We start from the raw sequence: 27,395 nt of genomic DNA, 5'->3' as shown, positions 1-27,395 counted from the left end.
CCCTGCTTGTATCAACAGCCTGATACTTAGGCATACTCCTTCACGCAATCTTCGTTCTACCCACCTCTCTCTCCTAACCATTCCAATATTTAAGCGAGTACGTCAAGGAGGCTGAAGATTTGCGGTCCTTGCTCCTAAATTATGAAATTCCCTTCCATTGGAAATACGGTCCTGCACTGACCTTCTGCAATTTAGGAATTTTCTTAAGACCTTGCTATTCCTGCAAGCGTGCAATTAAACAAATGAACAAATTCTGGTTAGCATACTGAGCCTGTTAGCGCCATGAAGCCACCCAGTGTAAGTGCACTCTATAAATAACTATTAACATTAACATTGACATTACTCTAGAACCCAGGGGTAATTGTAAATAGGTAGCTGATTAGTAATATGTGATTCCTTTTCCCTTGTGTAATTAACTGAGTCATGGCTGGAGTAAAATTCAAGTTAAAACAATGAAAACAAAATATAGCTGTAGTGAAGGGTGCCTTCTAAAGCTTTAATAAGGTTATCATTTGAAAACGTTTCTGGAAGGGAGAGAAAATAAGATGAAAGTTTAAAAATGTAATGTAGACCGACGCAGCATAAAGTTGATCATCGAAATATATGACAAATCCACATTTCAAAGTATAATTTGGGGGTAAAAAACCCTCTTAAAAGTAAAGTTCTGGCAATGTTATGTTTAACTTTGAGGAGAGAAGCAGATCTCTGCATGCACGATATAGTTTTTGGGGGGCTGTAACTGTTGGATGAAAGAAACCTGATGAACCTTGTTGTGGCGCACCAATGAACCGAGCTGGAGCAGAGGAAGTTAGTTTGGTCAACAAAAGGAGCTATGGACTGTGAAGAGCTCTGAGTGCTGAAGGTTGGTCTGCTTCCAGCTGCATGGTCCTGTCGCAAAATACATTTTGCAGCTCTTAGGTCTTAGAAACTTACAACAGAGCACATTTGTTCAACTTGATGTTGATAAGAGTGGTGTCTCCCACAGATTTGCCTTTAAGTCAGTACAGGCAATTAATTGGTCGGCCTAGGCCTAGAAGCAGTGCTTAATTTGAGCTGGTGATTTCCAGTGCTCAGCATTGGCACTTAATTGTCAACACCGGCGCTAGTGACAATCTGCTGTAATGTGGCACTGTCTGGCTAATTTAGAGTTGACCACAAAAAACAGTTAATTATTAATTCAATATACATTAAAAATGACTATTACCTGCCACCCAAGCAATTATTATAACTTTGGGGGGCTGAAGTTGTCCGGATTGTCACACTTGTAGGTGTGAGATGGTTAGAAGTTGTGTGCTTACTAGCATTGGCAACATAGCAGGGCCAATGTGCGGTGCAAGCTGCAGTGGCCTCCTGACGAGAGCCCTGGAACTTATTTTTATACAAATTAAGCACTGTACTAGAATATGTCTCCTTCCAGCAAGCGCTGCACCCAGTGCCTAGACTCTTGAAGCACAGCAGTGACTCAGTAGTCCCTCAGAGACTATGACCTGCATTAAACTAAAATTGTTGCTAAGCCCGTCAAAGTTATTTTATGGCTATTTCCAACTCTCCTCTAGGAAGGGGCAACCGCAGAAATTCTCAGGTCAGAGGCACGGCAGTTGAGTAACCTCTTTTGTCCCTTTAGGGCGGTCAGAAGATGCTGCCTGTATTTCCATAGGCTACAGGCACAACGAGCAATTGGCTGAGGTTTGAGGATTCTCACAGGTAAAGAGAACAGTCATTGGCAAACATGAGCCCCGCAAAGGTACCTCCTCAGATGCAATGGTATCAAATACCTGGCCTAAAGTTTGGGTTTACAAGGCCAGAATTGATTGGGCACCCTGTAGCCATTGGACTAGCCTATCACTGTCACCCTCTCTCTTTGATAAGTGGAATGTGTGACCAGGTTCAGGCTGGCCTATATGGTTATCGGGCGAAGCCTGAAGGACTGATCTGATTGGTCAGAGTGTGGGTCAGTTTATTGACTGTTGATGGGTCTGTTTTATGGTCTGGTGCACTATTTTTTACTGTAAAGTTCTCTGATGTTACCACAAACATAGCCTGCAGCAAGCTCAAATCCAGGTGGTTTTCCACACCTTGCAAAACAAATAAACAGCTTGTTTTACAAGTTCAAAACAGCTTCTGTTTGCAAACATGGGTCACTTTTTTAGATATCTAATTTACTAATGGGAACCACTTTTATTTTGCTGCCCCAGCCTATTTTCTGTCCCAGTGCGACATTGCGTGTAACAAAGGTAAGCTGACCCAGAGGACAGGAAATGGACAATACGGCAGACCCACAAAATCAGTTAGTCTCATCTTTGTGCTAACTGGAGGGCACCTGATATTTTCCTGCCAATCTAGTCATGTAGGCAAGGACATGTAACAGACATGAAGAATCACCTTCAGAGAAAAGTTGAATGCTCTTATTGGGCCCCTGTATGGCCCATCTAAATAACCTGAGTTATTTAGTTGAAAAGCCCCATAAGGAGACTTGCAAATGTTGCCTAGCCTGTAACTTTGAATCTGTTTCAGGTGAAGCTTCCATGGTTTGCACCCACAAGCTCTTCTACCCATCTGTTATCCTGAGATTCGCCAGCGGCACATCATCCACACACAGACCTAGCATGGTAAAGCTGGAGGTCACACACACTGTTGTCAACTCTTAGAGAGCCCTTGCCAGGGTTATGGAGGGCCACAGTTAGTACTTTCCATTCTTTGACTTCATTGCTCTTTTAAAGCTTAGTCTCTTACAAGCCTTGATTTTGCCTTGGCTTCATACATAGCTGGTGCCTGGCAGACTTGCACATGTGGCCATAGTGAATAATGCTTTGTATGCTTCATTTTAAAATAGCATAAATCTTCAAGTTTTTTGTGGTAAGCGGTGCAGCGCCTTGGAGTGGTTGGATTGGTATACATAGATGTTAACAGCAGATGCACCGGCAGCGGCACCCTGACTAAGGAGGGTGAGTCGCTTTTGGGAATAGCGAGTATCCAATACAGATCTAAAACTGTCGGAGGCTATTATTAGATTTTAACTGATTGTAGATACATTTTTTTAAACAATATTATTGATCTTTGTTTGCACTTTTTGCCGCAATTATCGACTGTATGATTTATTTTTAAAAAAAATTGCACTGCCCACAATAGTCACTGACTTACTAGTGATTCATTTGTAAACTCTGCCCGACCCCGGTCCGCCGCGGTGTATGCCGTTTGATGTGGAGGGTCATCTTGGCAGCACATTCACTTCCGCTTACCCGGACGGAAGCTAAGGTAGCGCACTAGTCGATCTGGCCTCCTCTCCCTATTTAACATCGTGGGAGGCGCGGAGGCGCGGACGCGTGCAGCGGCACCCTGACTAAGGAGGGTGAGTCGCTTTTGGGAATAGCGAGTATCCAATACAGATCTAAAACTGTCGGAGGCTATTATTAGATTTTAACTGATTGTAGATACATTTTTTTAAACAATATGATTGATCATTGTTTGCACTTTTTGTCGCAATTATCGACTGTATGATTTCTTTTTAAAAAAAATTGCACTGCCCACAATAGTCACTGACTTACTAGTGATTCATTTGTAAACTCTGCCCGACCCCGGTCCGCCGCGGCGTATGCCGTTTGATGCGGAGGGTCATCTTGGCAGCACATTCACTTCCGCCTACCCGGACGGAAGCTAAGGTAGCGCACTAGTCGATCTGGCCTCCTCTCCCTATTTAACATTGTGGGAGGCGCGGACGCGCGCAGCGGCACCCTGACTAAGGAGGGTGAGTCGCTTTTGGGAATAGCGAGTATCCAATACAGATCTAAAACTGTGGGAGGCTATTATTAGATTTTAACTGATTGTAGATACATTTTTGTAAACAATATTATTGATCATTGTTTGCACTTTTTGCCGCAATTATCGACTGTATGATTTCTTTTTAAAAAAATTGCACTGCCCACAATAGTCACTGACTTACTAGTGATTCATTTGTAAACTCTGCCCGACCCCGGTCCGCCGCGGCGTATGCCGTTTGATGCGGAGGGTCATCTTGGCAGCACATTCACTTCCGCTTACCCGGACGGAAGCTAAGGTAGCGCACTAGTCGATCTGGCCTCCTCTCCCTATTTAACATCGTGGGAGGCGCGAACGCCGCCAGCTGCCTTGCCACTATTCTCTGCTCAATCTGGTCCCTCTACCGTACCCCCATCTTCGAGAATGGCTACAACTACTCCACCCCTTATCAGGTATGAACGAAAAGATCTATTAGATTTAAATCGCCTCCCTTTTAATGTATCAGAAGAATTATTAACTGACCTTGGGAAGGCTCCCTGCGCCTGCATTAGGATGGATAACGCCCAAACCAAACCTACTAGTCCCCTATCGGGAAAATACACAGCCATATATTTTAACGCCAGATCCATCCCAAGACATGCTCTTGAGATATGGAGTCTTCTTAACTCTGAAGAACCAGATTTATGTTTCATATCTGAAACATGGCTCCACGAGCACGCCATCCCCGATCTTCATATAGCCTTTCCCCAGGAGTACTCCATGATTAGACATGATAGAACAGGGGGAAAAGGTGGTGGAGTACTCATAGCAGCCAAAGAGAACATTAATGTTCAAATTACAGAAAGCCCTGTGGTAAATGACTCCGAAATTATAATTTTCAAAGCGAACACACTAGGGAAAAAAGAAATATGAAAAGGGGCACTACTATACCGTCCACCTGGGAATAAAGGAGATTTTGTTAACATTCTCTTAGAAATTATAGCCCCTCACGTATTGACATCAGACTATTTTTTATTATTAGGTGATTTTAATTACCATGCCGATGACCTGTCTAACTCCGATACAGAAAAACTAATCGCTGCTATGAACACCCTCAATTTGACACAAAGGATTACTGGCCCTACCCATCAAGCAGGTCATACGCTTGATGTCTTATTTACTAACTCCTCCAATGTTTCATTAACTACTCCTACTCCATTAATATGGACTGACCATTTTCTTGTGAAATTTTTCATAAATAGCTATAGACCAGAAATCGCGTGGAATAAAAATAAAAAATTATGCAGACATACGAAAAAAATAACTTTAGCCGCCTTTTCTGAGAATTTTGCGATAGACCAAACTAATGTGAAAGAAAATGTCAATCTTGGAGCTATGTATTTGGAGTCCGCTGTCCAAAAGACACTGGACAAGATAGCCCCTTTTCGAAAGGTGTACTGTAGGGAAAAAATGTCGCCTTGGTTTAATGACCAACTAAAGCATCTCAAAACCTTAACAAGGAATGCTGAAAAAACCTGGCGCAAACATAAAGATCCTGATAGTCGTAAAATCTATAAAACCCTACACACTAAATACATGAGGGAAATAAAATCAGCAAAAAGAACACACATAGCTGAACGAATAAACAAAGCCGAGAATTCATCTAAAGAGCTCTATCATATCCTAAAAGAATTCACTTCCTTTAAAAGTCCGCAAGAAACGTTAAAAACAAATGAATGGACGGAAGACCTTTGTACGTTTCTAGACGATATAAAAATATGTACATCTTTCGAAACTGAGAAAACATCCCTCCAATATTTGGAACTGGAGTTACACGCGAATCAAGCTGTATATTCAAAAGACTCATCCCCGAGCTGGTCCATTTTCGATCCGCTGGATAATGAAAAAACCATGCTATTGGGACGTAAAATCAAATCAGGTTCGGCTAGTGATCAGCTTACCTCAAAACTATTTGCCACTCTTGCCCCAGTGTTGGTAGATTCTCTTTCCTGCCTCCTAAATACATCCTTGACAGAGGCGGAATTTCCTGAAATCTGGAAGGCAGCAAGAGTCAGACCTATATTAAAAAAACTCGGTGCTGATGCAAACATTTTCTCAAACTACCGCCCCATTTCCCTGCTGCCCTATCCAGGGAAAATATTGGAGGCATTTGAAAATGAACAACTAGTGAGCTATCTTGAGAGGAATAATCTACTCGATTCCTCACAGTCGGGTTTCCGTGCTGCCCACAGCATGGAAACTGCTCTGATTGAGGTCACTGACAATATTAGACTTGCTCTTGATAGACGCCAATCTTGCTTTCTGGTACTTTTGGATCTGTCAGCTGCCTTTGACACCATCTCTCACCAGATCTTGATCAAAAGGTTGTGGGAGTATGGTGTCAAAGGGCAGGTTTTAAAATGGTTCATCAGTTATCTGTCAAAACGAACAACCACATTGCAAATAGGCGAGACCCTGGCCAGTACTCGGCCTGTTACAAGAGGTGTGCCCCAGAGTTCTATTCTCAGCCCTTCTCTTTTTAATGTTTATGTGGCCCCTCTGGCCAAACTGATTAGGGCATACGGATTTGACGTGTTATCATACGCGGATGACACGCAAATACTGGTTACCCTTGGTCCCGATGTAAATGATACCAAAAAACGTTTTAAAATGTGCTTGACAGAGGTAAATAACTGGAAGAGTCTAAACCATCTCCAGTTGAATGGCACCAAATCTGAAATTATGACATTTGGGCGAGCAATCGAACATTGGACCCATGACTGGTGGCCCCCGGAACTGGGGGAATGCCCCGTCCCAAAAGAATCAGTCCGTAACCTAGGGTTCCGCATGGACAACAAATTATCCATGAAGGACCATGTAAATCATACCGTAGGCATTTGCTTCAGAATCATGCGGAGCCTTCGTAAGGTCTTCAAATGGTTACCAACTGAAGCACGCAGAACTTTGGTTCAGGGCCTCATAGTAAATAGGCTAGACTATGTTAACTCCCTTCTTCTTGCCATAAATGAGTGCCATATTAAGAAATTGCAGGTTGTGCAAAATACTGCGGCTCGTCTAATCCTCGGTCTACCCAGACGATCCCCCTCTATGCCATGCCTAAAAAGCCTACACTGGCTCCCTGTTAAAAAAAGAGCCATTTTTAAAACCATGTGTCTGGTTCATAAACACATGTACGGCCCAGGACCAAAATACTGGAATCAAAAACTGACATGGTACCAGCCTGGTCGACAACTGAGATCAAGTTCTAAGTCCCAACTTACACCTCTGAGAGTTCTAACTGTTCGAAATGGCGCCATCCCTATGGAACAAACTTTCCCTACACATACGCACAATTACTGAACTTATGAGTTTTCGCAAAAAACTGAAGACATGGCTCTTTAGTTAAAATTTTCCATCCAGACTCATTTTCTTTTTTTCAGGACTGTCCGCATGCGCCATGAGACTCCCTCAGGATGTGATATGTTGCGCAATACAAATATCCAGACTAGACTAAACTAGACTACATGAGAACTGCTAGTGCCATCTGGCCAATTGATTTCTTAGCCTGCTACAATACCTTATGCTCAGCATTGCTCCAGGTCTGCCTATGCCCTCACACCAAGATTACAACTCTTAATCTGTTTCTGGCTGATTAGAAATGTCTTTGATTTGTTGTCACTGCTGCTTCAGGAGGTTAAGTCAATGAATATCCCACCAATATAGCAAGGGAGTTCTTTATGTCAATCCTGCCCCTCCAAAAAGTCGAATATGTCCAGGTAAGCACGCTGGTTTAGTGGGTTCAGCAATCACTGCTGGCATCAGTGTAATATGAATGTCACACTTTTGAATTCCGACTCAGACTTTCATCCTTCAAAGATCAATCAGCAGTGTATAGTAATAGGGAAAAAGAAAAACTTTTGTTAACAGTATCATCTACAGTAATGACTGTTGTAAAATAAAATAAGGATTATAAGAACTCCATTTACACAGCTGCTGGCAAAAGTTCAACTCTTCTATTGTGTTTATGCCACTGGATAGTTTGGAACCACTTCTGCAGATCATGCAGGAGATTGCTTATATTCCCAATATTTCTTGTGGAGGCAAATCACATTAATGAGTGTGCTTAGTTGAAAAGTTCATTTTCTTTGCAACCTTCACGCAAATCTGTCGAAAACCTATCAACTTCCCAAAGGGTGCAATGTTTTTAACTTTGCCACATTTGCATACAAATTCTAACTTTTGTGCCAATGTATGTTGCATATATATTCATTCGACACTAACAACATTGTTTTGCATAAGATACACATTGAAGATACCTTCCTGCACAACATGATTGTGCATTTACACACTCATTCTCAAAGTACAGAATGATTGTGCATGACAAATAAGGTAAACAAATACACTTTGCAAGCTTTAGGAATAGCAAAATTGAAACTTCTCAAGACCACACCAGCAAGTAAGGAATCATTACAAAGCCTCATATTATAGAAACATGATCACAGCTGTGTGAAGGGCAACCACTTTTTGTAGAACCACACACCTTCTGCCCAATCAAAACATGCACCCCTGGCTCCCAACATGTGGGCAGAGGCAAAGCCCCTCTCCTGGTGGTTCTCACATAATTGTCATACGAAAGCTGCGCTGACAATATAGCAAACAATCCAGACTATGATAAAAAAAAAACGCTACAACTCAGAAAATACATCCTTCATCTTTCCCATAGATCTCGAACAAGTTAAAATTAATTATGGTTTAGGTGTTCAGAAGTTAAAACTAGGGACATTATACGTGTTGAAATAAAGGGCCATATATACAAAACTTTCTTGGGGCTTGCAAACGTCCAGATTCACAGAAGCCGGCTGTTTGCAACTGCAAAAAAAAGCATTCGTAATGTACAAAAGCCAATTTGCAAGTTGATCTCTTGTTACCGAATCACAATTTGGCTTTCCGAATCAGTATTTGGAAAGGGCATGTTTATGGCACTCTTTCCAAATACCCATTTGCTGTGGCAGTGGCTGCTGGCATGGATTGGGGGTGGCGGGCGGAGGGCGGGGGGGATAAAGAAAAAATACATAGCCCCTTGCCGCATCTTGTCTCTCCTCCATTGTCTCTTGCGTCGTACCTCCGTTGGGCTGGAACAGGAAGCACCCACACTCCCCTGACCAATCACAACACTGCAATGCAGAGTTGTGATTGGTCTGAGCGCTGTGGTTCGGTGCTCAGCCAGGGAATGGGAGCTTGTGCATGGTCTCCACAACCTGCAAAGGGCACATAACTGTATGGCCGGCCAAACACTCATTTTGCACTTAAAGAGTGCCTACCACTCCTTCCCCCTGTTCTGAAAGCAGAGCAGCCCCACCCCGCAAAGACGCCTCAGCAGGAGCAAATACAATGATAATAACTACGAGTTATAATCATTTTATATTTCCTTTACTTACACTGCTGAAAGCAGTGGGGAGCGACGCTTCTCCGCCTTAGCGGAAGAGCCACCACTTTGCTGTGGTATGTACTATTGTTTTGCAACCGAATTCTGTTTGCATAACATTAACATCTTACCAACACCTCAAGGGAGGTGGTAACCTATTTGCGAATGGGAAGTGGTCCCCAAAGGACCTCTTCCCCTTTGAGAATGTAAAAAAAAGATATATTTGTAAGAGTAAGCAGTGGTCCCACGGACCACAGCCAGCTCTTAAAATATTAAACTGAAAAGTTGAATTTTCAAATTTTTTTTAAGCACATCCCATTTGCCTTTTAAAATAAAAATAAAATGTTTTATGTAAAGTCAATCACAAACATGGTGGTCTGCTGACCCCAGCAAGCAGCCATCACTGTGATTACAGCGATTCCTAGTCAGTCATAAACAGAGACCCGCCTCATTAATGTTCATTAGGTAGTTTGATTTGCGACCCCACTAGGAACTGCTGTTTTAAAAACATTCTTCAGTAACAAATTGCAATTTCTAATTTTTGTACACGTGGCGACAAGTCACTGTTAAAGAATCCCTACTCTCCAGTAAAATTGACAAACTCAAATATTGAAAGTGATAATGCAGCTGTGAAGTGCCAAAATAAATAATTAGCGTCATGCGCAGTAATAAATCTGTAAATGGCATGATCGTAGTGCCAGAAGAGCGCTGCCTCTCCCTTTCGGGAGACTGCTCTCCTTGCACCTTTATGTCCCTTTGAAATGGTCCGCGGCTCGCTTCAAATGGCACGTGTCTCTGGTGCCATCTTATGGTGACTGTAATGTACTACAGGACACAAAATAAGAACGATCAGCAGAGAATATTTCAATTAATATTTTCGGCATGTTGACGTCATTGATTTCGATGTCAAATGAGATGTGTGTGAATTGTGTCTTGCGCACAATGTTCAGAGGCCTGAAAACGGCAGCGCCGATCCACGTCCACCTGCAAGGGATATTTTGAGCTGAAAGTTGATGAGAGCGAAGCAACACTTTGTGTTACAAAATTCCACCTCTCGCGCGACCGCCACCCCCCAAACCCCAACCCCGTCGTAACTGGACATGAACAGCACCACAAGCACACGGTTTTTCACGCAAGGCCAAATCTCCCAATACAAATTCTACCGCCAAATTAAAGAGGGCGCAAACAATGGGCAAGTAGAATATAGTGTGATGATCCGACCTACGCATAACGTAATTTCTGCAAATCTCTCTCTCTCTCTCTCTCTCTCTCTCTCTCTCTCTCTCTCTATATATATATATATATATATATATATATATATATATATATATATATATATATATATATATATATATATATATACACATCTTTAGATTGGACGGTTGGCCTCGGTTTGAAATTTGTGCTGGAGGGTGTTTCCTGAGTATAAGGGTCAAGCACCTGTTCATTGGCTCATCATTGTGCCCTAGCACAACACTTTGGCCCACTTTTACTAGTATTTTGCGCAACATGTTGTGGAAGGATTTACTTTCCAACATTTTGCACATGAAGCTTGCCTGAAGTAACTCAGATCAGCGTTATGCGCTGCTTTATGCTACTTTGCCTCGAGGGGTTCATACCAAGGATGGAGCATGGGTGTTTCAATGCAACCACCCATGGGTTCTCACGCAAATCCCTATCTACTGACACGTCTTTGTGACAATGACCACCATCAGTACCAACATTAACTATACCTATCACCACAACTAACAGTCCAGCAATTGTGGCAATCTTGACCACGGCCATCAACCCCTTCAGCTTACAATCATGTATGTCAACTCTAAACATGGTAAATCACAAAGCCAACTGCCAGGCATTCTGACAACTATAACCCTGCTTATCACCGCTGTCACCAGTGTAGAACCTGTTCCAAGGCTAACCATGTGTACCACTCACCCAAACAGACCACACCGTGTAGATTCCAATCCTGAACACCACTGTGCCATTTCTCCTTATGCCTCCACTTGCATAATACTTCCACCTCAACAGACGCTTACCGCACCTTCCCTCACGCCTAATCGACTAGCGACTATACCACCTTAGGACCTGAGAGTAGCATCCCAGATGATGTCTATCCCTCCAACCCGCACAAGCTTCTTGAGCAAATATTTAAATACTATATTACTCTAGCTTCCAGTATGTTTACTCTCAGTTTACTGCTTTTTCCCACTTCTCAGGAGATGTACGAAGGGTTGGACTTGAGACAACGAAGAGCTTCCAGTCCAGGCTACATTGACTCCCCAACCTACAGCCGCCAGGGCATGTCACCAACCATGTCTCGCTCCCCGCAGCTCTACTACAGGTCAGGTAAGCGGCTTCACCTGTGTTTGAATGCTCGCTTAAAGGAAGCCGCATACAGGGAGTACTGTGGGTCTGCTTACAGTCACTGCAGACATTAATGGTAAAATAATCCCTGATACCCTATGGAGAGTGGGAAGGAACAGATGATCACTGCTTGGGCTTGGGATTTCTCTCTCCTGCGTATTTTTCAGACTGTCATTTTGGTCGGCCTTTACTGTCAAAGTGAATGATGAGCTAAACTCGCCCGTCCCTGCACAGAGGCAGCCAGTCAGTGGGACTGAAACACTTTTGTGTAAGTTTACTCTTGTTTGCTATTCACAAACAAATGATTTAACCCATTGACCGCGGCGCGAATTCCGCCGTGGTACGGGCGAAATAATGAGTGGGCGGGTTTCGGACAGCCCCCAGCCGTCCTCCGCACATGCCCACTGTGACGTCAGATGCCCGGGGGCCGCCCAACGCATGGAAAGGGTTAAAAGTAAGTTTACGGGTGCAGAGACTGCACAGTTGGGGCAGAGACCTCAGCATATAAAAATATACGACATGCCTGTCTTTTTATGTGCGTACGTCTCTGCCATGACTGCGGAGTCTCCGCTGTCGTAAACTTACTTTTAATTCATTGGTTTGTGAATAGCAAAAAAGAGTAAACGTACACAAAAGTCTAAATATACTTTAGTGAATCGGGCCCTTCAGTAAATGTACACAAAAGTCTAAATATACTTTTGTTAATCGGGCCCTCCATCTGTGGTTTGAGATCCCTCTTAGACATACTCTCACTAAAGACAGTAATAGAGGTAGGGGTGCGTGTTCGCTGACAGGTCCATGGTAAAATGAATGTTAAATACGGGGCATGTCCTGTGTGTGCGCGTAGTCACTAGTGCTGAACGTCAGGTGTTACCAAGCATGTTTGGTTGAAGTATCTGCTTCAGTAAAGATGCAGTGCATAGGTGGAGGGCACAGTGTGGAGTTGTGTTGCCATAATGGAGCTGCAGTAGTGTTATGGCCATCCCTGTGCTCTGGGAGAGGTTGCCCCTGATGGGATGTGGATGTGGGCGAAGAAACAGTCACTCATTTTTTTAGATAACAATCAATGACGACAGTTACGTAACGCAGGCCCCAGCAGCACCCGCAGTGCGGGGGCACCCAAGCTCCAGGGGACCCCCTCAGCACAGTACTCTGGCCGGAGATCGCCCGATTGTGTCAGGAGGGGGGCCCTCCACATACCTTGCAGGGGGGCCCGTAAGGTTTTGTTACGCAAGTGGACAACGAATGCTTAAATCAGGAGGCATCAGAGAGGCACAAGTCGGTCATCAGCCTATCATTCCTCACACGCTGCCTCCTCCCTCGTATCACAGACTCCAGCACACTCTAAGCCATGAGGGTCCCAGGGTTAGTTCTTCTCTTCTTAAAGGCCTCCCTTTGAAATGTGTGACTTGTACAATTGTACGCAAGATTGTGTACCAGAGGTGGCGGTCAAGCGTTGAACGCAGCCACTGCAGAGACATCTCTGTGGGCTTATTTACAAGCCCCTTGTGCCACCGGTGCGTCACTTTTAACATGGAAAAAGTTACATCCCGGTGGCGCAAAGGGCTTGTAAATAAGCCCCCTGGACTCTTGCAAACGCCCCATATGTCCCTGTGTCACACTGTACAATAATACTGCTAATACTACAGATAGTAATAATTCTAATGCTAACATGGCTATTGCTGCTAATACAATGCTAATGATTGTTTTAATGATAACAACAACACTAATACAAATAATAACAAAAACAGCAATGATAATAATAATAATAATAATAACAATAACAACAATCATAATAATGCTGCTAATTATAATGATAATAATAACAACAACAATAATAATAATAATACTGGTAATTATATTAGGAATACTGCTACTACTACTACTAATAATAATAATATTAACAATACTGGTGGTTGTTTGAAATATATTATCAGTCTTGTTATTATTATTATTAGTAGTAGTAATATTATCTTCATTAGTAGAAGTAGCAGTATTGGTAGTATTGGTATTGTTATTATGGTTGCTATTATTGTTATTAAACTATCAGCAGTAATAATAATAACTATAATAATGACAATGAAATTAATACACATAATTTCATAAGATGCCATAAACGTAATTATTTCACGAAAGCTGGTCAAGCTGAAGATAATACAGCATATACCCCTCCGCATCTGTGGTTGGGGCGCCCTCTTTATGGGCTTTTAATGCTGCACAGTGACCAGCGATGGACATGGGGCATGGGAGCAGATTTACAAACATTTTGTGCTGGGTTTGCATGACGAAAGTGACGCAAACCTGCCCAAAATGTTTTTTTATTAGTTGCTCTCCAGCGCAAAACTTTTCACTGCTTTGTGTTACTCTGCATCAAGGAGGTATTTCATTAGTGGGACATGGGCGTTCCTAGGCAACCACCCGCGGCTTTTGATGCAAAACCCTATCTACTAACACAGTAGACAGGGTTTCGCACCAAAAGCACAACATTGCTTTGAAGCAGGTGTTAAAAGGAGAAATTCTTTTATTTCTCATAGCTTTTGCTACTTTAAGTGTGTGCTGCATTGTAATGCACACATGTGAGTGTGGCGGTCAGCACCATAATTGTGTACCATCACTAGGAATAGTGCAGCATAGTGCCATATCTCTGCAGACTTCTCACGCTATGCAGTGACTTTGGGAGTCGTGCTGCATTCTGTGACATGTTTCTAAATTTGGGCAATGGGAAAATGGCCAGTGACAGGGCATATAGGCTAAGGATGCTAGTCAGATGGGCTATGACACTACACAGTAACCAAAGGCGCTGTAAATGAACCATTAACACCTTGCGTGCGGCGCCGATTTCCCTCCAGTGCTGGACATTCCAGAACAGGGTGTGGCCGTGACGGAACCATTCCGTCATCAGCACAACTCAACCGTGACTGAAGACGGAATGGTTCCGTCACAAGCATCGAAGGGGTTAGCATTGCTTGTGGACCAATTGCATTGTACCATGTGCATCATTACTTAACATGAACCAACCACACTAGACATTTACCAACGACACTGCAGGCAGATCACACCTGGAAAATGGCTTAATGCATGGACTAAAAACATTACACATGGACAAACAAAAAACAAGCATCATCAAAACTCATGTGGCCCGAAGATATTGCAAGGGCATTATTCACGCTGCACGTAGGCCAGTGACACAACACATGAGCTAAAAATGTTGATTTATGACTGCCAACTCACTAAAGTATTACTTGGATAAAATGGCCCTCATGGCTTAGACAATGTGCGAATTCATCTCAAACCCCTTCCCAGCATGGAAATCTTCTCACGAGTAATAACTGACTTGTGTAGCTCAGTGGTGTGACTCTATGTCTAAAGCCCGGACACACAGGCGTTGCCTCCTTCACCCCACTGCCTATGCTTCTAACCACTGCTCCTTATGCTGACCAATGTTGTCCTGCCTTTGTTCTTTCTTGGTCACTCTTGCTTCTTGCTTTCTTTACTTTGCACTATTCAAGGCACTGAGAGTGGGCGGAGCTCCCCATACTATAGCCAGTTAGATGTCAGGTCCTCGACGCCAACCATTTACCATCCTCCAAGGCATTTCCACATTCCAGGTAGGCCCCAGAGACCTTCAGAGTAGCACGTAGTGTTGTGGCCAATTCTGTTTGCATGTGTACTTTGTGGCCTGTGCCAAGCAATTCCCTCCTGTTTGTTTGTTGCCCCCATAACATCTAGTCAAGCCAACACCACAAGCTCTTTTCACATTCCCCGACCCCCACTGCACATGCACAGTCCAGCTAGGTACCACTTTACATTCAATGGTGGAGTGTCACAGTATCAAAGTTTTATATCACCTGAACTTATACTGATGCCGCATAATGCAATACCAACATATCATTGAGTTAAGCACGCGTGCAGTTACAATAGTAAATCAGTACTTCCCTATGTACTCTTGCATTTATGATCTAATGGCAGTCGATAGTGTGGAGTCAGTTTATGTGCAGGTCGATATTAGTGACTTTGATATTGTGACACAGCACCCATCCAACGCAATCCTACAGTTGTAATTCTTGGGTAGGGTGGAAGACTGATAGTCCATGTCTGAAGGACTAGTGCTCACTTACTAGCAACTTCATCCCACAGCCTGGTTTCAGACACAGTGAATTATCTTGTTTTTGTTGCCTGGCATTGATTTTTTGGCAAAATGATTAGGAGACCATTGTACAGGTTCAGAAGCTAAGCCTTATTAAAGCTTAGATGTTTAAATTTTTATTTTTCCTTAAATAGATTAAGATTTCACCCAGAAAACAAGAGTTAGGTTTGGCATCCAGAAGGCCATCCCATATTTAAAAAATAGTGGTATTAAGCACTCAAAATCCTTAATCTATTAAGTAAATAACAATATCTGATTGCTGCGTGTATGCATCCTAACTGGTCCTGTGTAGGATCCCCATATCCCAGTAATTTGTAAACATGAATAGAGGGAATTTTCAGCGTCGGGTGTTTGTCCCGCGCTGTGAAATCAGCATGAACGGCACCATGTACAGCGCTAGAAGGGCGCCGCCTCTTCTCTGCTACTCAAGTTGATTTTCTATTCGAGTGACAGCTTTCTCAATGCAAACGGAAGTCTCCTCAATGCGAGTAGTCGCCACCATCCGCGACCGCCCGCATTGAGAAATCCAATCGTCCGCGTTGAAAAATCCCCCAGGGAGGTGGCTTTTCATCGCTTAACGTTGGCGAATGTGAGTGAGGTAAAAACTCTGCTCTGCTACTCGAAGGGAGCAGAGTTCACCACACTGACCTACAGAAGATGTGCTCTTGTGTACAATTTTCACAAAAACTGGTAAATTTAATTTTGTGCAATAACATTTTCACAAAAATGATGCATATTTTACGAGGGAAAGCATTTGCAATTTCACCCACTTGTAACAATAATCAGAGCTCAGTGCAAAAAGCAGACCTCAATGTTGCGAACCTTCGTTTTAGTCCTGTTTCTTCGCTACATTACAGAGATGGTGGGATGAAACTCTATGGTACCTGTGGCATTGGGTCATCGCCAGCTGATCTCCTGCAGCAGGTGTAGTCTGGCATTACTGACATTATGGATATTTCCTAACATGGTTGGCCTCAGGCTTGAAGGCGAGGCTGGGATGGAGTCAGTGATCTCTTATGCCACCAGCTGACTGTATGCCCCTCCCCTTTCTGGTTGTAGATTCTTCCACAGACTGTGTTGAAAATAACCCCATCTATGATATAGGCCTTGCCCCCAAATACCTGGGTGCTCTGACAAAGATGGTTTTATCTGGAATATTTTAAACTTGTGGTATTTGAATTTAAAATTTGGCTCGCCCCTCATAGGAAATCATCAATGCAAATTAAAGTTCTAATCACTTTTACCTCACGAGAAGAGCTCTTTTTTGCATAAAAATGTAAATTAAAAACATTATGTAATTTGTTGCCCCACAGCAAACGCTGGCACTAAGCAATCAGGCTTTAGTAACTCATTTAAACCATTGAACTTCCCATTCATTATAAGTATTTTTTGAAGGAAAACTTTCTAATATTGGTCCAATATATTAGAAAGGGGGAGGAAGGAAGATATCCTTTTGCATATGAAAATTCGATGTGGAAATCCTTTGTATACATCCTTTTCCTACACGTTGGGATTAATATACATACAGAAACATAAATATGTACATGCATATATATCACAAAATATATAACAGACTATAGGTTTACAGGTTAGGACAAGTCACCGATATCCCATATAGATCCAGTAATTATTCATCCGTCACAAATGAATAACCACAGACAAATCTTAGGAACTTTTCAACTGACTCCAATATCATGATACTCCAAGCTGACATTGTTATATATATGTGTGTGTGTGTGTACATGCATTTATAACAAAGGTTAAAGTAACATTATAGTTAGGTGTAATACAAAAAGATCGTTTTTTGTTAAAAAACATTAGAAATTCACTGCTGAAAAAACCAAAATAACTTATAGTTAAGTGAATATGTCAGTTACAAATTTAGCATTTTGAGCTAAAAAGAAAACACAGAAATTCACAAGTTATAATTAGCAGAGCTGACTATAAGTTGCTCTCCGCCATGCACTGCTTATGACCTCATATATTACATCACTCATGACATGTTCTCTGACATTATTTATGACATCACTGATGACATCTCAAATGACATCACTGATGACATCATTGATAGCCTCATCCAATGAGTGTGTTGGTTTCTTTTTATAGTTTTCAAAGTGTCAGGTAACTACCATAGTACTTCTCGACCTAACTTTGTACAGCATGTGTCCAGCTAATGGGTGTAAGTGTTTACAAAACGCATGTGCTCTTAATTCATCATAGATGTGTAGAGGTACTGAACACGTTATAAACCTTTGCATTGAAGAGTGAACCTGTGTGCAAGTGACAGTTAACAACTTATGTTCGGCATGTTCCACACAAGTGTTTTGGTTCTGCAGAAAACATTTCTAACAGGGCAAAGATTCTATGTAGTAAATGCTAAGTATTGTAAGCAGCCTTTAGTTATTCGACAGAATAATCTCAACATAACAATTTCTACATAACATAGAAGACTGTGTGCACCAGGTACTAATCTATGTGCATGTGATTCTTTTGCATCAGAAGATGGGCTATCTGTAAAGTTTTCACCACAGGTAGAAAGATCTTTAGCACCTTCAGACTTTGGTTATATTAAGCAAATAGTATCTTTTTTCACAAGTGTTACATAGAGTGTACACTGTTCTTAGTAGATACTTTTTAATACTCTGTGGTGTATTTCTCATGAGAGTTTCACTGTCTGCAAATAGTGTGGTGTAGAGGAAGCTCCCTCCATAGAGTGAACACGGTTTACAGTACCTACTTTTCTACTCATATCAACTTTATTTCTCAATGTAGGTGAGGTGACTGTCAGGGGTTTGATACAGATGAAAACTGTCCATAGTAAGGCATTCATTTTGGAACAGGCGCTGAGCATCTTGGGGAACTTGGCTTTTTCTGAACAGTTGTATGCATATTGAACACTGTGTGCAATGAGGGCTTTCCCATTTATCTATGGTTGATTGTTAATGTGAACTAGGCTACCTGTGAAGTGTATGGTATTGGGTCAATAGTGCACATAACACATGCTTGCTGCACCTAAGGGAGTTGTATCTGTGATGGCATTAATGATGATTCATATTATTTCAGGCCTCTAATGCCGTACTAGCTTATAAAGCAATGTGTGCAAAAAAGATTGAATGATATCATAAGTGATGTGATCGATGATGTTGTTTGAGATGTCATCAGTAAAGTCATAAATGATGTCACAGAACATGTCATGAGCGATGTAACATGTGAGGTCATAAGCTGTGCATGGAAGGGGGCATATCATAGTCAGCTCTACTAACTATAACTTGTGAATTTCTGTGTTTTTTTGTTCAAAATGTTAATGTTGTCACTGATATATTCACCTGACTATAACGCAACTTTAACTTTAGTTTTTCAGTGAATTTGTAAGGTTTTTTTTTTTAAACAAAGCAGGTATTTTTCTCACACCTAACTATAATTTTAACCGTTGTTTTTTCAGTAAATTTCTATTTTCTATTCTATTATTTCTACGTTGTTTTTTAACGTAAAGTAATATTTTATTACCATACGAAAAGCCACTTCCCTGCTGCGCAAGGTGGGGGTTGGCCACAAAGCTTGCCCTGTGGCCAGGCCTTGTGGTCAAATCCTCAGAAGGCAGCCATACCCACGCTGCTCATGGCCTATGCCGTGTGCAACATAAGTTTAGCCTTCGGGCCCCAGGGACCAAATACAACAAAAAGGGGAGAAAGCCATTTTGGCCCCCCTCTCCGAGCCATATCAGGCCATCGGGTTACCATCCCCCGGGTCAATACCAATAAAAAGGGGGAGGGGGCATGTTGCCCCTCCCTCCACGAGCCTCATTAGGCCTTGGAGGCCCCAACCCCAGAGCTTTATTAGGCCCTGGGGGATGTATGATAGTACAACGCGATCATTTTGATCGCAGTACTTTACATCGCGGATTTTACAACGCAAGTCGTTACAACGACTTACGTTGGAGGGAGCGGATTGAGGATTATTATAATTTTCTATTCCAACACCAGCCCACGTAACAGTAGAGAAGGTGTTGGAATATAAAATTACAATATTCCTTAACCAAGAGCGCCATCCAGCGCAAGTCGTAGTAACGAGCGTTGTAATGGCAGCGTGGTAAAGGTTGTGCGGTGTAAACACCGCGTTGTAACCGACGTTTACCGGCCCTGGGGACAACATTCCCCAAGGTATTTTTTTTAAGCTGAGAGGGGAACAGCGCATCCCCTGTCCTTGAGCATTTTAGGGCCCTGAGGACCCCAAGGCTATATATATAAACATGTTAAAGGGGGAGGGGCCCATAGGCCCCCTCCTTGTGCCTATTATGGCCCTGGGGGCCCCATTTCCCAGGACCCTATATATTTTAAAGGGAGGGAGGCCATGTGGCCCCCCTCCTAAGCCTCTTTAGAGCCTGGGGAACCTCATACCCCAGGGCAATTGATTTATTTTAAAGGGAAGAGGGGACACGTGGCCTCCTCCCCGAGCATATTATGGCCCTGGGAAACCACCCCCCAGGGCCATATATATTTTAATGAGGAGGGGAGCTACATGTTATGCCCTGAGGATCACCTGCCCGAAGGGCTTTTTTTTAAAGATCAGGGGGCCATAGGTCCCCCTCTCGAGCCATTATAGGCCCTGAGGAGCCCACCCCACAGGCCAAAACTTACAAAAAAAGGGAGTGAGCCACCGCCCCTTTTTTGGCATTTTGGCTCCAGAACTGGGCCCCACAGGGACTATACTGGCTAGGGAGGGTGTCCTCGTGCCCTCCACCCCTTATATATCCAGCCCAGGGGTGGCCTCCCAGGTGATTAAAATTGAGGAATGCCGCTCCGACTGTCGTTTTCTTTTTTTTTATACCGCAGGGGGGTTCCATGGGATCGCAGCGAAAGACTGCTGATTTTCTTTTAATTTTGGCCCCGGGAGGGGGTTACTGCTGGGTCCCCCTATTTTTTTTTTACTTACTTCAGGTTGGAGACTAAGGGCCCCATTAGGATGGCGGGCGGATCGCTACCGCCGGCCCAGCAGGGGGGAGCCGCCCGCCATCCATGCAGAAATGACTCCCCGCCATATTACAATGGCTGGGGGGACTGCAGCGGACGGAAAGACCATCCACCGATTTTCTGCCCAGTCGACATGTCGACCGGGGGGAAAATGCTTCAATATGGTGGCGGTGTCTGAAATACACTGCCAGCCATATTAGAATGTGGGTGTTGAAATGCCTTTCTGGGATGCAGAATCTGCTTGGGGCCCGTTGCGGGCCCCCAGGGACTCCGGGGGATGTGGGGTGCACATGGGGGGTACCCTGCAGTTCCATGCACAACATGGCAGGCACCGCGCGGTGCCTGCCATGTTGTGCATGGAACTGCACAACAAGCCTTCTTGGCATTGTGGTGGGCGGTGCTGAGTGCACCGCCCGCCACAATGTTAGGAATGCAGGATGTGTCCGCCACTGTGGTGGGCGCATCCTAATGGCACCCACGGGACCCCCGCCCTTATGGGGGTGGTCCTTTTGTACAACCTAATGTGCCCCTCCATGTCCTGTAATGTCTGGCGGCAAAGTTTTTCTCATGTTGCTGGCAGCCAATCAGAGGATTTGCACCGCTGAAGTTTGAATCCAGCGGAAGTGAATTGGCCCAAGGGAAATAAAGCTCCCTGAGCCAATCAGAATCCTCTGTTTTCTAACTGGGGCTCGAGCGAGAATGTCTCGAGCCTCTCGCGGACCCAACCATCCAGATATACAAATATTTTTTACCCTTTATTTCTTAAAAAGCTAATGAATGGATTTAGACCAAATCCCAAAAAGAACAATCTGCTGACTAAGATCTAGCTTCCTGCTACATTTGGTGTAATTCAAATTCTGCAGTTTTTTGCTGTAGCCCTTCTTAAATAAATCTATTGAAAATGCATGGGGATTTTGTGTTTTGGGACCCCCCTCCTTTTTTTAATCCCGTTTGATGGATCACCTGGAAACATTCCATTTACAAAGTAGTCTAAAGAGAGCAGTGTTTTGGAAAGTTTCATGGAGATTTTTCTCACGGGGCCAAAGTACTTATATATATATATATATGTATGTCTCCCGTTGATGTTCCTCCTCTTGGACACCCAATCCGGTGGCACCCGCCCAACAATTGAAGTTTATTTGGCTTCCATATGGCACGATTGCACATTCCTTATCTCCACACTCTCGGATATATAAAACCTGAATTTGTTGATTTTGCAATTTGCCCACTTATTCTTGCCTTTGGTTGTCCCAGTACACTCTGAGTACAGTAGTCTGCCTTTTTTACCTAATGGACAATCTGCTGACCCCACCATATATTTTACTGGGTATATATTAGGATCGCCTGTTCCTGGGTGATAAAGATTTCCAGAGAGCTGATAATCCCTAAACATAAAGTGAAGTCCTTTCCCTCACAATCCACTCTTCGCCATCTCACTACCCCACACTCACCCACCTCCTACAGGATACCTCACATGACACCTCATGACACATACATACCTACATCTGACTCTCAGGCTTCGCTCGTCTTTGACTGTGAACTCTGAAGACCAGACTGCCTTTGTGTTCATGCCCCTCTGTCCTGGCTTTGTTTGTCTTGGTGTCTTTCTTTGTTAGTATGCTGTGTTGTGAAGTTTGCATGATAGGTGGTCCATTGTTGTCTTTTGAGTACTCAGGTCATAGATTGCAATGCAAACAGTTATGTAAGCCCTTCATCCTTCCAACCTGAATGTCATGACACAATTTTGACTGTCTAATAAACAATACTTATATGCATATCAGAAGGATGTGTGTAGAACAGTTTTGCTCAAGGCTCTATGTACAGGTGAAAGCACTCAACTATACAGAATTCCCAAGACGCCTACTAAGCAGATTATATATGTGCATGAGTACAGGAGAGTCTACCTAAATATATCAGAGCAGGGGTCCATTTGGTGTGCTGTCTACACTACTGTGGGTTTAAAGTTAGGAGTAAGGAACTGGTGGCATGCAGGCAGTGTATGCCCTGTGACTTCTGTACTAAACTTTCTGTCTACTCCCTGCCCCCACTCCTTTCTTTTTCTTTCTCTTTGCAGCGGTAGGAGAGAGTAATATCTACAGGAAGCCACCCATCTATAAGCGGCACGGTACTGACAACTAATGGGACGAAGGGGTTCACTGGCAGCCATATCTAGGAGAAGAGCGGAAAGCGCATGCGCATGTCGCCGCTCAAACAGAGACGTTTTAAGGCATGGGCAAAGTGGGCTCTGGCCCAGGGCCCCAGCCTTCCAGGGGGCCCCTGATAGAGCCAACTCTGTTCTGCAGAGTCTTGCTCTGATGACCTTGAATAATTATTAAACAGATTGTTTTAAATAACATTTTCCTTTCATTTATTTTGTATGTGGGTGATGCATAAGGGTCTCTTACATATTACAGACATTTTGTATAGAAATATTTTATTTATGTTTCATGCAACATCTTTAAAACAAGTTCTTTGAGATCAAAGCAGGACTTCATATATGAGAAATGGAATGTTGTTATTCAGATTATTGCAGTACTATTAAGGAGGTACTGCTATGTTACTATATTGAAAACACACCTTACTTTCTATGAATATTAGACGTGAACACATTTAGAATTTGGACCAGTGTGCCTGTGCACTGTCAGTGACCTGACCAAAAAGGGCATGAAAGAGCTGACATTGGATCATAAATTCAAAGCTGTTCTGAACAGGGGACCCCTAAATGCGTTTGGCCCACGGCCTCCAGTCCTTAAGATGTCCTTGCGCTCGAAGGCGCTGTGTGTGTTGAATTGGGGATTTGCTCAAGGGGGTTTATGACACCAGTCTTGCAAAAGTAAGGCCCTGTTAGATATATTCAAAAGGTCATCCACTGCCGAGACAAGCAATGACACAACCATTAAGTCTTGCCCATAATTGAAAGTGCCTTTCACTCATTGAAGGCGTTTAGGTACTCAATAAATCATCTTACATACACTCTGGCACACATCCATGCCCTCCACTCATACATCTATTCATCCACCCACTGACTCACTCTTGCATTCACCATCTTACGTTACTTAGTAAAAGAAACTCTTACCTACTAAGGGATGAGATTCTATTGAACAAAATACATGTCTGCAAGAATTAACATGGCACATAACAATCCACCATTAAAGGCCTACAGACTTTAACATATGAGTTTATTAATACATTAGGCCTTCTGCTTCTGTCATAACTTTTCATTATAAATAGATCAGACCTATTGCAACTGACATAACTTTTCTCAATGAAACAATCAGGTCTATAGCATTTATCACTGGCTTGTCGCAATAACCGACTTGGGTTTACTGTAATAAGCTTTCCCACAAGGCAGCCATGAAGTATACAAAATAAAATGACAATGATGTACAAAGGAACAGTTGCCCGAATAATAAAAATAATCCATCCTAAGAGGCCCTATTGAAGATTACTGTAGTGTGCATCTTATATTCTCATGGTTTCTTACAGTGAGTCATCAACACTAAAACCCTTTCCGACTACAGTAAACTGTGAGATTCCATGCACCAAAATACCTGCCTGCAAGCTTTAGCACAGTGTAAGAGCAATCTACAATCAAAGCCTATTGCCTTTAACACATGCTTTTCTTAATATATTATTCGGACCTTCTGGTTTTGTCATTTAATATATAAAACAGATCAAACCTATGTAATCTGACATACTTTTTCCCATCTAACCAATAAGGCATATATATAGCCGTTACTATTGGTTTGTCACCATAATCGGCACTACCTACTGAGTTGTACATAGGCTGATAACCATCATTCAAATAGTCATAATCTTGCAAATATGTATACAATTACAGATGGGAAAGCAATGTACTTTCTCTCCCAAGAGTTCCTAACAAGACTTAGCAGTGTGTAAGCTTTCTACTTCATGGTTTGTCAGAGGAAGGAACCAACATTAAAATATTTTCCTATTACAGCAATCTGTGTGATTAAACTTAACATAATACCTGTCTACATGCTTGCACAAGGTCTAAAAACAATCCACCTTTTAAGGCCTATAAGCTTTTCACAATAAATACATCACGCCTACTGCTTTTTCATAACTTTACATAATAAATCGATCAGGTCTATAGCCTTGGTTATTGGCTTGTCATCATAACTAATTCCGCCCTACTGTATGGAGAGTAAGTGTTCCCAAAAGGCAAAAAGTGCAAGACAAATACTCTTTTTTAGGGGCAGCCCACAACTTCTGCTGTAGTTCAGAATATCATCATATAGGAGGAGCCAAAATCCCCCCCCCTCTCCTAGTTGTGCTTATCAAAACCTTTATCTGTTGATCACATAAGGTCTGGCAACAGCTGCACTGTCTGTACTGTCAAGTCAGACTTAAAAAACTGTTCTCTTTACCCAGTTCTTCTTCTATAGCAATCACCATCATTAGGTGTAGCAGAATGTTCTTTCTTTGACGATGCCAGCTTGGGTTTTGAGACATATTGTGGCATCATTTTGCCGAATCCCTTGCTCTTTTAAGGGACTTGATAAATTGGGTCCAGTCAATAATGAAGAGCTTTTTATGCTCAAAAGGGCCACTGGTGTGCGTCTTTCTGACCCTTGAAACAAAGTTCTAGCCTCTCTTGCACAAATCCTGCATTGGAAGATTTCAGCCGCGGTCGGTAGTGGGATGACCTGCAGGGCGGTGACGTGGGGAGCCGGAGGGGCAGGGTGGGGGGTGGTCATGTGTTGGATTACGGAGTTTTACAGGTAAGTAAACATATAAATAAATATAACGAATTTCGTTGCGTGCATTGCATCACCAAATGTGATGCAGTGCGCGCAACAAAATTCATTTTATTTATTTATATGTTTACTTACCTGTTAAACTCCATAATCCATACATTACTACCCCCCACCCTCCCCTCCCCCTCCCCCTGTCACCGCCCTGCAGGTCAATACCGTGGCTCTCTGGTTACAGACACAGACCTACGCAGTTCAATAACTAATGGAGGTTTCATAAAGTACGAAAGTGTATTTCCCACCGATTAACTTAACTTGCATTTATTTTACCTTCAAACCATTATTTTATATGCACATACCAGAAGGTGAAAGACCATAAAAAGTTACAGAATATTTTGGTTATTTAGCCACACCTTTCACCCCTGCCCCCATTGTGCACAACATCACAGTTCCCTTACTTTTTTTTAATGCACTTCAACCGCTGGTTGCATAACATATAGAATAGAATTTGATCAGGACCGGGGGATTCTGCCTGGCAGTCATCATTGGGGTTTTCTGGTTCAGGAGGGTGCAGTGGTAGGGCTGCGGAGGGATCCCATTGTGTTCGTCCTGGAGGTTATGGCTACGGAATCTTTACAGAGACTTTTGGAGATCACGTTGCCGTTCCAGCAGGTGACCGTGATTTAAAGTGTCTGAAGAGCGGGGAGGTTGCACTACATTAACTTCTGAAAATATGTTAGCTTGAGGAACATGGGCAAAGACTTTAAGGGGTCCTATTGCTTTTAGGGGGTCTCATTGTAGGGACGGTTAGGGGTCCGGAAAGAGGCACGCATCACAGGCGCATGGGGTGACCGTAGTATTTGATGTTTGGGAGCGAGAGCTTCAGGGCCACCGTTGGAGTTTTGTGGCGAGTGGATTTTCTTCAGCAGAACTCACTGTGAATGAAGTTACCTATAATCACTTGGGAGAGTGGGAGGGTCTGTGTCAGTGCCAGGACAGCCAAGGCACCCTGTGTGTGGTGTGGTCCGACGAGGTGCCTTGAGAGACCTCAGAGGTGCGTGCCATGAATGGAGCACATCTTGAAATTCTGTAGGCCATGAACGGGGATTAGTCGTGGACAATCAGAACATTTTACTCTGATAAATTCAGATAAGGGCCACTGGCAGTGACGGCTGGCATGGATTGGGGATGGTGGGGTGGTCAAACAAAAAAATTACACTTACCTCTTCACGGCCACCGTCTTGCCTCTGTCGTCTCTCCTCTGCTTCGCTTCCTGATGAGTCCCGGGAGCAGGAAGCACACAGGCTCCCTTAAGCCAATCAAGATGCTGCTTTCACCAGCATGACAGCAGCTTCGCGATTGGTCTGAGCACCGTGGTTCAGTCTTTAGACAGGAAGTGGGAGCCTGTGCATGTTCTCCGCCCAGGCTTTGCAATACAGTTGGGTGGAGAACAGGATAAGTGCACATAACAGTTTGGCCAGACCAAGATAGTTGGCCAAACCGTCATGCGCACTTAGAGACTGCTCAGCACTTCTATCCCTGCTCTGAACTGCCCTGGCCACTATGGAAAAATAAAATGATAATAACATTGCATAGGTATCATTTTATTTTTCCTTTTATGCACTGCTAAAAAGCGGTGGGGCGAAGCTCCTCCGCCTTAGTGGAGGAGACGCCGCTGGCCACGGGAGGTAGACAGGGTCCACCATCAGTGGCCGGGTGGGGAGCAGAGGTCAGACCCTGATACGAAGGAACGGGTGAGACCCTGGAACAGGGTGGGAGGCAGAGATCAGACCCTGGACAGATGTGCTTTGTCAGCGCCATATGTTCAGTCCATCGTCGAAGTCCATTACGTCAATGGCGCAGCTAGTCATGTTGGGCACAGTTTATGCACTACGAGGTGGGCATGGACACACTACATTTTAAGGTTGTTTCAGGATGTCTGCTTTTCTGTTCACTTGCTCATCACTCCTTTTCTCCTCTCTCTGTGCTACGCTGCCTCCTTACTGGCTGGATCTGTGTTTCTGCAGTAAGTAAAG

General features: G+C 43.3%; 1 protein-coding gene across 6 annotated transcripts in view; it reads left to right on the top strand.

Annotated features, from left to right (window-relative positions):
* ABLIM3 (actin binding LIM protein family member 3) overlaps nt 1–27,395 on the top strand; it is a 432,795-nt gene that overhangs the window by 339,391 nt on the left and 66,009 nt on the right. For 4 of the 6 annotated variants that reach the window (XM_078652990.1, XM_078652989.1, XM_078652988.1 and 1 more), the window contains 2 exons: nt 11,377–11,506; nt 22,716–22,766. In XM_078652990.1, the coding sequence (XP_078509116.1) occupies nt 11,377–11,506; nt 22,716–22,766 (181 nt within the window). Of the gene's footprint in view, nt 1–11,376; nt 11,507–15,033; nt 15,133–22,715; nt 22,767–27,395 lie in introns of all 6 variants that reach the window. The other 2 variants (XM_078652993.1, XM_078652991.1) reach the window with 2 other exon arrangements.

This window comes from Lissotriton helveticus, chromosome 7, assembly GCF_964261635.1.
Source record: "Lissotriton helveticus chromosome 7, aLisHel1.1, whole genome shotgun sequence".
NCBI lineage: Eukaryota > Metazoa > Chordata > Amphibia > Caudata > Salamandridae > Lissotriton > Lissotriton helveticus.
The sequence above is the reverse complement of the archived record's forward strand: the minus strand, read 5'-3'. Positions and strand labels throughout refer to the sequence as shown.